The sequence below is a fragment of the Pararge aegeria genome, chromosome 3 (assembly GCF_905163445.1).
Source record: "Pararge aegeria chromosome 3, ilParAegt1.1, whole genome shotgun sequence".
NCBI classification, from domain to species: Eukaryota; Metazoa; Arthropoda; class Insecta; order Lepidoptera; family Nymphalidae; genus Pararge; species Pararge aegeria.
The window spans coordinates 20,819,615-20,830,402 of record NC_053182.1 but is presented as its reverse complement, the minus strand read 5'-3'; the positions used below and the strand labels follow the sequence as shown (position 1 = coordinate 20,830,402).

Genomic DNA, 10,788 nt, shown 5'->3' with positions numbered 1-10,788 from the left:
TACATTCAAATAGCTAAATACAAATACATAAACAAAATTGTACAAATAAGAAAAATATAATAAATAAATATAAAATAATAAACTAATATATACTCAATCATACATAAATACTTATGAACATATAGATAATAAAAATAAACATAATCAAGGTATAATAAATGTCGTCATTATTGTGCAAGATAATATTATGCTTTCACCGCGTTTTTAAATGTTTCAAGCGATTTTGCCTCACGTATTTTTAGTGGGAGCGCATTCCACAATTCAATAGCTTGCACTGTAAACGAGAGTTTATAGAACTTCGTCTTGTGAAAAGGCATGTGAAGTGTCAGCATACGACATGATCTTAAATCAGCAGGCGATCCTACAAAATCAAATTTTTACTTTAAGTACGAAGGGGTTTTAGTATTAAATAACACACAGTACAGAAGTGAAAGGACATGCATATCTCGGCGACGGCGAATAGGAAGCCACTTGAGCTTTTGTAGAAATTCAGATACGTGGTCATACTTGCGTAGGCCAAATATGAACCGAATAGCAAGATTTTGGAGACGCTCAATAATAATATTTATTTCCAAAAAAATTTAAGTCTAAACAATATAGTAAAAAGGTTTTCTTATTTTATAGGATGGGGCATCCATGAAATCTTAAATAATTATTTTACTACAAGCTTCTGAAGCTAAACTAAGAAACCTTGTAGTTCAGCTTTCAGTTTCATATTAATTTGATAATGTTGCTGAGTTTGATAGTATGGTTACCGGCTTTGGACTGTCTGACCCTTTTTAATTGTTAGAGCGCTGACGTCACAGATACGCAATCATTCACATTACGAACTCGGTTATCAACGCGTATAACATTATCTGATACCAGCAGATAACGCCCAAACAATGCAGATATGTGGAATACGTCCATAATTTCGGCGATACACTATCATCAGCGGTGGTCTGGGGTACCTAATAGCAGCCTCTCTACCCTTTGCCGGGCTGAGTGGTATTCGAGACCTCTGCTGATCCTGGACCCTAATGTTTTTTATCTTAATTTTTTTTTTTGGTCTATCTTGATTGATCTACGTAATTAATCGATTAGTAAGCGATTACTTGAAATAACGCAACTCCTGCAGTTTTCTTGTTATTTTGTTTTTAATTGATCCTATATGTTGGTTACGTTTTGTTCTTGCGAGTAATTCAAGTTTTAAATCATCTTCAGCCTTCATAAAATCCTGGGAAATTACCTTGTAAAAAGAATTAATTAATTAATAATTATATTTGCCTTATCCAGTAATTCTTTTAAGGTTTCGTGGATTCCATATCGCACTGATTTGCCTACAAATTGAATTTTATGCCAGTAAGTATGTCGTAGAAAGTATACTAAGAATTGAATGTAGCCAAAATTTAATCGTATTTCAGTAAAATATCACCATCGTCATCATAATCATATCAACACATTACCGGCCCTACAGGGCACTGGTCTCTTCCAACAATGAGAAGGGGTTAAGGCCGTAGTCCACCACGCTGGCACAGTGCAGATTGGTGGACTCCACACACTTTTGAGAAATTTATGTAGAACTCTCAAGTTTGCTTACGATGGTTTCCTTCACCGTTGAAGCGAGTGATATTTTAATTACCTAAAACGCAGATAACTTAGAAACTCAGAAAAGTTAGAGGCTGGGATTCGAACTCGTCCCACCGAAAGTGAAGTCGAGCTCCTACCCACTGGACTATCACCGCAAATAAAATATGATTATAGAATAGAATAGAATAGAAAAACTTTATTGCAACACAACAAAAAAAGGAAAATACAAGGAAAACAGTAATAGTACTAAGTGCTAGGGTGCAAAGGCGGCCTTATCACTAAAAGTGATCTTTTAAAGGCAACCTGAGCGTACGAAGCCGATAAAAGAGTGGAAAATAGATGGTGCATAAAGTAAGTTACAAAATTTTATATATTTAATTTACCTTGAAAAAGTTTAAAGTTTGTTTGCATTTATTAAATATTTGTTGGTAGACCATTTCTAAATTCTGATTCAAAAGGAAAAATCTAATAGGCTATTTTGTTGCTGTTTTTCAATTAAGTCACAGATAAAGCCATTATTTTAATTATTCAAATAGACCTTTATAAGGCAACTTTGATGACTTTTATGCGTAAATTTTTTTTTTCACGCCACAGTGTAATTATGTTGATAAAGCGCCCGGAACTCCACAGCTAAATAGCAATTATACAACTTGCTAATATATGTCTACAAAAAGTATGTCGTTTCATTTATATCAGATAAATGGTGCTTATTTATCAGGCATCAAGTATTCGCAGATAGTACTAATGACTGTAGACAGTAAGTTGTAATATTTGCAAAGTTGGCAAAGAGCCGTACGTTTTCCAAATATATTATTAAAGATATCATCCAAACTTTTAAATTAATGATATCAAATGTATTTGCAGCCAGGTCAACTCTTTGCATGAAGTATATGATCAAAATCATTATTTCAACCAATTGACGTCCACCGCTGGACATAGGTCTTTTGTAGGGAGTTCCACAATCCACGGTCCTGAGCTTCTTGCCTCCAGCGGCTCAGATAGTGTCCGCACACCGGAAAACGCAGCGTTGGTGGACCCCTCACGTAGTGGACAGAAGGCATTTAACGAACCTTAGAGTGGCTTCGGGCAGCGCAATACCTTGAACAAAAGACGTATATCTAGCACTGAAAGTAAATAAGTTAAGGAAAAAAAATATATACATATACCATGTGTATTGTCGACACGCATTGCCATCTAAAACAAAGTAAGTGTACCTAGTGTTATGGGTACTAAGACAGCTGATGAATATTGCTATGAATATAATACACATACGTGTAAATACTGATACAAACAGATAAACAACTAGACAATGAAAAACTCTCTCATGTTGTGGGAATCGAACCCACGGCCTTGGACTCAGAGAGAAGGGTCGCTGCCCACAGCGCCAACCGGCTGTCAGTTGAGATAATTATGAGATGATAATCAAATCAAGTTAGTAATTACTTTTACAGTCATTTACGCTCAACACAGTATGGTTTGTCGCTTAAATTGCAACTGATCGCTTCACCTGATGGAAACAGAGCTCAAAATAAATCTTTACCAACGTAGTGGGCAGCGACCCTGCTTTCGGAGGCCAAGGCCGTGGGTTCGATTCCAAAAACAAGAAAATGTTTGTGTGATGAACGTGAATGTTTTTCAGTATCTGGGTCTATCTGTATATCATAAGATTTTATGTATATTATTCTTATAAATAGCAGCAGTCATTTTAGTACCCATAACACAAGCTACGCTTACTTTGGGGCTAGATGGCGATGTGTGTATTGTCGTAGTATATTTATTATTCATTTATTCATTTTATAAGTCTCCCACTAAATCTCAGACTCCACCCTCGTTATCTTTAGGACGAATGCTAGAATTTCAAACATATATTGCGTTGGGTTGGATTACTTTCACGGCGCAGTGGTGAGTTTTGTGGTTTTTAAGTCGGAGGTACCGGGTTAAATTCCTGGCTGGGTATTTGTGAATTAATTATTACAGGATTTTCTCTGGACTGGTCTGGTTAGTCGGCCATAGTTACTGGGACGTGACGTACGATGCCACGTAGAAACCGTGAGGTTTTGAGGTTAGCCTGCTACGAGTATATGAAATGGAATGTAACAATATAAATATTAGAAGCAAAAATAAACTCGTTGTGCAGTTTACTAGGCTACATAAAGTTGCTAATTCATTCAAGGGCAATTGTATATTATTTTATAACAAATTACCGAATGAAATCTTTGAGATGCCTCTCAATGAGTTCAAAGTTTATATAAAATTAACGAATAACTAATAAGTAACTATTAATTAAACGTAAGCTTACAGAAAAATCCTATTATAATGTTAAGGATTACTTAAACGATAAAAAAAGTTGGGTGTGAATTGCTCTTACTTCTAACTTCATAGCTTAATATAAATTTACTGTGAGATGGTGATAACAAAAAAAAAATTACCCGGCTAAGTTTGTTGTGGGCTCTTCTGAATATTTAGTAGTAGTACTCCTTCTGACAGATCTCGTCCGGGGAAGTACTATCACCGTGCAATGCAATGCTTTGTTCCATTCTGAAGGGCGAGTTTGCCGGTGTCATTACAACACTTGAGGCTTAACACCTACGCCCCGATGGGCACTGGACGGCATTTTGCAGGACGTGCTTCTAGCCGTGTGAAGTGTTGCCCTGTTTATAGGCGATAGATTTCCACTTACCACAAGGTGAGCCATCTGATTGGTCGAAAAAAAAAGATTCTATACAACAGCGTAACTTACAATTGAAACAGATAAGATTGCAGTAAGGGCTATTTGTAGTGGTATGAAAAAAAAAATAGATTTATACCGCCCCAGATTACCAGAGCGAATTACAGAAATAAATAAACCGTTGAATTCGACAATTCAATCCTTACGGCACATTATCTCACCTCGAGCCACTTCAAAGTAATCCCGCCACCCTGTCGTACTCCAGAACTGTCAAAAAGATACCTTTATGTGTTGAGGGCACTCGTGAGCACTCGAGTGTCTCTTGGAGCGAGGAGTGGTTTCGAGTGGCGAGGGGGGTGGGGGGGCGATGCACTTGTCGTAGTTAGCAAGGGTACCTTATTGTCGTCAACTTGAGGAGCCGGTGTCAGTTGTCAGGGCCTGGTGACGTTGGTTCGAGACTGATACCGACTTTAGAGAGCTGAACTCTCTTATCTAGAACGTAGGGTCATCTCTTTTTTCCATTTTTTTCTAATTTTTTCATATATTTTTAGGCAGTTCTTTTATGTTTTTCCGTATAATTGTTAAGATGTTCAAAATACTTTATGAAGGTATGAATTTCTTGATACCTACTTACAGTACATTACAATATCACGTATAAAGTATATAAGCACGTTTTGAAACGTTTAATCTGTCTGTTTGTAGTGACTCTACCACCGGATCGGAAGACAGATTCTATAGAAAGAAAAATGGCAAGGAACTCAGCAGTTTGTCTTTTCCAACATCGACATTAAACAATTTAACAGTCATTATTATTCTAGCTAAGTATTCCGTGATTCTATCTAGTATTTTTTTAAACACTGTTTTAACGTATGTGGGTTCAAAATTACCTTGACAACGAAATAAAGTTTCTTTCTTCCCTTAATATATTTTTAAGACATACTATAAAATCGAAGGTTTGTTTGTTTGTTTTTTATGTATAGTCGGTTCACCACTACACTGATCTAAGCGCCACAGGAAGCGCGTGAGCAAGCAAGTAGACTTTGCTTTCCTCTGTTTAATAGGTTGATTTCAAAAGGTTTACATTCGTAATTGATATCCTTCTTACTAATATTAATGCGAAAGTGTGTGTTTGTTTGTCCTTCCTTCACGCCCTAACTAAGCAATCAATCAATTTTTGGCATAAAATTTAAATGGTGGGACGGAGAGTAACATTGGCTACTTAACCCCCGGAAAACAAACGGTTCCCACGGGATTTGTGAAAAATCGTTATAAACTGCTTTGTTAAACCCGTTCCGTATTCAAAACAGACGAAGACATTGACTCAAACGTTCCCGCTTTAGGAGAGCCGGTTGACTCCCTCCTACCTTAAGTTTTTACGCGGTACGTTATCAGACCGATATATATACTATACTAAGACTATACACACATCGCCATCTAGCCCCAAAGTAAGCGTAGTATGTGTTTTGGGTACTAAGATGACTGATTAATAATTTTATGAATAATATACATAAATATTAAATACTTATAAAATACAAATAAACACCCAGACACTGAAAAACTTTCATGTTCATCACAGAAACATTTTCCAGTAGTGGGAATCGAACCCACGGCTTTGGTCTCAGAAAGTATAGTCGCTGCCCATTGCGCTAATCGGCCGTCTGATAAAGCAAGTAGAGTAAATTATAAGGACAATTATTATTGATTTATCAATGATATCATTATTTTGTGAGATGGCAGCACTTGTACTTACTATACTTTTACTATATTGTTTGCTATACTTTTCCATAAAGAACATAAAACAAATGGAAAAGGATGGCACTTGGATGGTACTTTTGTGAACTGTCCATTTAGGTTATTTACGAGATTTGAATGACAGAACTGGTCACAGTATTGATGAATGTGCCAGAAAAGTTTTTAGTTGTAACTTCTTATTAGAACATGATCTGATTTATCAAGTTCGTGGTTACTAAATCCTGGAATGGCTTACCTCCGCCATTTTCGGACGCAAATGTGAATCTCTTTTTAAACTGTAATGAGAGAGTGGAGTATCTTTTGGAGAACCACAAATTCTGCACAAATCAGTATCCACTTACGTATATCAATACTTATAATGAAACTTGCATGCCTAAGAGTTCTCCATAAGGTTCTCCACGGCGTTCGAAGTCTACCAATCCGCCTCTGACCGGCGTGGGTGACTAAACCCTTCTCATTCTGAGAGGAGACCCGTGGCCTATAGTGGGCCGGTAAAGGGTTGATAATATCTTGATATTTATCATCATCATCATCATCACTTCAACCAATGGACGTTGAACAGATAAGACAAGAACAGCAGTGGCTGGGCATGTCTTTTGTAGGGAGTTCCAAAATCCACGGTCCTCTGCAGTGGCGTGCACTTCACACAAGTGCTCAAAAGCACTGCCGACCGCGTATAGGAGGAGAAATTTTGCCTTTTCATGCAATTTTCCTGCCGTATGCCTTGGCAAGAAACTCAGTGAACGCCACTGGTCCTGAGCCGCTTGTTTACAGGGAGTCGCTTGCTTGTAGCTTGATGTGTTTTAAGTGGATGATTGAAGAGCTATGCTAGGATTATATCTATGTGATCAAATCAGATACGTAGAAGAACAAGAGTGGCAATGTGTCGGTCACATAGCTCGGAGAGAATACCCAGCACCGGTAAATGCAGCGGCAAAGCCCCCAACGAGTTGAATAGACTCCATCAAACGTTTAATATTACACGTATATTATTTTCACCCACCACTGCGCCTATGTTCGAGTGGATAAAACTGTGAAAGAAGATAAATATTTTGTCTTATTCCTCTGGTAAAAATGCTAGTTAGGCTTGGTACCGTTTATCGGTATTCCAGCAAAACGTACGTGGATATAGTAAAAAATATACACCACAGATTCGTCGCGCTGCCACAGATTATAGCAATTGAAACTGAATGGTTGCAGTACAGTTTCGTTTATTTAATCTACACAGTTTTTGCAACTAGCAACCCGCAAGGACGTGTAGAGCGCATGCCCAAAGGCAGCCCACCGGCGTGGGGTCGATAGCGCAGGGCGCCAGTCCGCGCCGCGCCGGGCCCCCGCGAGCCCGTGCCGCGGCCATGAAGGCGCGTGCCCTGCTCACCGCGCTCACCGCATGCCTCGCCGCCTCCATCGGACGTGCGGAGAAGAGCAAGTTCTGTACGTACCCTATCACCTACTTTGAACCACGAGAAACTTACCCTAAATCGGGAATACCGACAATACAACCCCTATCGTATCCATCATGGAGTTGGGAATGTTAAAACCGCGAACTTCACACTTTTATGAATGTTAAAACCACCAATAGAGGGCATAATTGAATGAGTGTACTGTTTTCTTATCAAAACGTACAAATAGTCGCGAATAACTTCAACAATTTGGTGCCATCCATCTCGGATTTGCGACTTTTAAATCGCCGATATTACAGCGTGTGTTTTGCGAAAACCACCCAAAAGAGGGCACTTACAAGCCGGTTTAGCGTATAACCTATGTAAAGTACAAGAAGTAATCCTTAAAACCTCGAAGAAGTGCTGTATCCTTAAAATTCGCGCAATATTAAATCTAACTATGCCTTGTCATCCGCTAGAGGGCGTATAGCCCTAAGTGGATAGTACTTTAATTAGAAAGGGTATACATTTTTAGGAAAACACTCAGAACTTATTTATTGGCTTTATAAATTTAATTTGCTGTAAAGCCGGTTGAATGATTTTCCCGGTTTTAACACGCCTCATATTTATTGTTTTTTTTTTAAACATAGAATCTGAGAACTGCGATACATTAAATCAGTATCGTAAAAACCGCGAAATCGACAATCCACTCAATTGAAGACCGTAACTATCCGCCAGAAGGCGTATATTCTGTCGCTCGTAAAACCGCAATCCAGCGTGTCTGGGGTAGCGGGGGAATTGCTCAGACAAACTTGTCTAGTTCGTTAGAAATTAATTAAATTAAAAAGTAAAAATAACAACGTTAAATGAAATATTGTTACGTCAATTAAACAACTTTTTTTCAATGTAATTAGAGGAGAATCTTATTCCATGAGTGGGATATTAATTATCAGAAAAATTCTATATAATTTATATCCGTGTTCTAAAAGGTTTACGCCCTGTGCCGGATAGTGATTAGTCAAGAAACCGCTGAAGGGTTTGCGGCTTTCACGTTTCTGGGGACTCCATTTTGGATCTTGTATACTTGTGGTTAATCTTTTAGTTTCAGGTCACACTTAATATTAATATCTGCTTTAACTATAATATGAACTTTAATTTGTAAAGAGGGAGGTTAATTCGCTAATATAATACAAGACTATCCAATTTCGCGGTACAACATCTTGAAATTCGATAATCTTGAATTAAATACTTAATAAGTTTAGTCACTTGTTTCGATTTTGATTAATCTAATAGTAAAGATCAGACATAAGACACGAACAGTATAAATTGCTAAATGATAAGTTTTCCAAATAGATATTTTAATCGCTATATTGAGAAAATTCACACCTGGGTTAAAAGCCATTAAAAGGTACAGACCAATTCCTAGCTTAGGGAAAAACGTCTTTACAAGCTAATACTACATTTGACAATAAAAAAAATATCTGTATTTAATTAAAACGCAGAAATACAAAAATCCATTAAACCTTCTTCTGACTCAGACAGAAAATTTAAAAAGCTTTTGATGAAGTACTCGTAATATTGCAGAATGAAGATGTTAAAGTAAGTACAGCAGAACTTAATAACATACACGTCACAAATTAAAACGAACTTCCCTGCCTTATAGAGAACATAATTTCGCTTAAGTAGGCACCTATGTAAATGATATGGGGGGTTCACAAGACTCATGAGAAAATAGGTCATACAGAAAATACAAAAGGGAATGAAATGCACAATGCGAATGTAGGGTAATGTCCGCGAGCGACGTCGATCGCGGCGTGGTGGCATCCATTTTATACTACGATTTATACTACGCTACGTTTACGCTCGTTGTCTGCCGTCTGGAGCGCACTGTAGAGTGTTTCTATTGTGATATTTGTGTCACTATAAACGCTATAAATAATTCCTATGAAGCCTACAATATTAACTTAAACCGTTGTTTATTCTTTGTGGACGTATTTATTTGGCTGCGCTAAAATTTGGGTGAGGGGCAAGCGAACTTATAAGAAAATAAATCGTTAACTCGTTTTAACTCTCTAACCAAATTGTTTCCACACGTGATCAAATAGAATATTCAATTTCATTTATTATAGGACAGTGTGATAATCGTATAACCACTAACTTTTATGCGATTCTATTCATTAGCGAATTTAGATAAAAAAACCTATAAATCTCGGAACAATGAGTAAATGCATGCCTACATGTGCATTATCTACCGATTATTATTATATTATTCTCTTTGTCACTGTCTGTCAAGTCAGAATTAAAAATCAACTAACTACCTAATTCTTGGTTGAATTTCTGGACAATCGTTCAGTTTTAAATCATCATCATCATTAAACCATTACCAGCCCACTAGAGAGCACGGATCTCCTCTGATGAGAAGGGTTAAGACCGTAGTCCAGGAAGTACCGATTGGTTGACTTCGCCCGCCCTCGAGAACATTACGGAGAACTCTCAGGCGTTGTTTTCCTTCAGCGTTGAAGCAAGTGATGAATGAATGAATACACTTTTATTGTACACCAAAGAAAAAAAGTAGTTACAGCGATATAAATACAGAGCAAGAGAGTACAATTTGGTGATTTAATAACTTAACACACTCCGAAATGTTAGAGTTGCGTGCCGGGGATTAAAGTACCTCCAAAACAAAAAACGGAAGCCTATCATCGCTTTAAATAACCATAATCCAAACTTATAAAAAAAAAAAAACATTGAAAATCCGTTAATTCTCTTCCGCTTCAATTATAAGGCTAGACTGTTAAATGTTTGTTAACTCATAGGTATTGAGATAAATATTGGATGTGCGTTTCAGCAATTGAAGTTATCCTTGCAATTATAAATTAAAAGATATAAATATCCTGCAGCCAGGAAACAGATAATGGTATCATTTATCCACTACAATAAAACACTTATTCCATTCAAAATGTATTTGAAACAAAATAGTTTTACAAATTGCCAAAATACTTATTTAGCTTTTGCCAGCCTTCGGATAGTTTATTGGTAATTTTATCCACTGGTCCTGGGCCTCCACAATGTCTCGGAGGTCCTGCTAAAAGAACCGTTTCACCAGATGCCATCTTGATAAGTTTCTCTAAGTTTACATGAGATCCGGGAGAAAGACTAGATCCTCCAGAACTAGCAGCTATTGTCATCTCTTGCGGTAGACCTGGGATCTTTGAAAGTTGTACTTCGGTTTGTCCTAAACCTAAGTTGATAACAACAAGAAGAGATCCCGCACCACCCCATCTCAAAATAGCAAGAGCGTCACCAAAACGATTTATCTAAAAAAATGTATTGGCTCAATTAGGGTGCAAAAATTAGAAATTAGTCACGATCAAATGAAATTACGATCACATTTTGATAAATGATCACTTATAGTTC

At 37.3% G+C, this 10,788-nt stretch overlaps 1 protein-coding gene across 1 annotated transcript in view; it reads left to right on the top strand.

Moving 5' to 3' along the window:
- Positions 1-7,319: 7,319 nt before the first annotated feature.
- LOC120637261 overlaps positions 7,320-10,788 on the top strand; it is a 116,968-nt gene continuing 113,499 nt past the window's right edge. Inside the window, exon 1 of the mRNA XM_039909003.1 lies at positions 7,320-7,423. Within this exon, the coding sequence (XP_039764937.1) occupies positions 7,345-7,423 (79 nt within the window). The 5' untranslated portion in view covers positions 7,320-7,344. The remainder of the gene's footprint in view (positions 7,424-10,788) is intronic.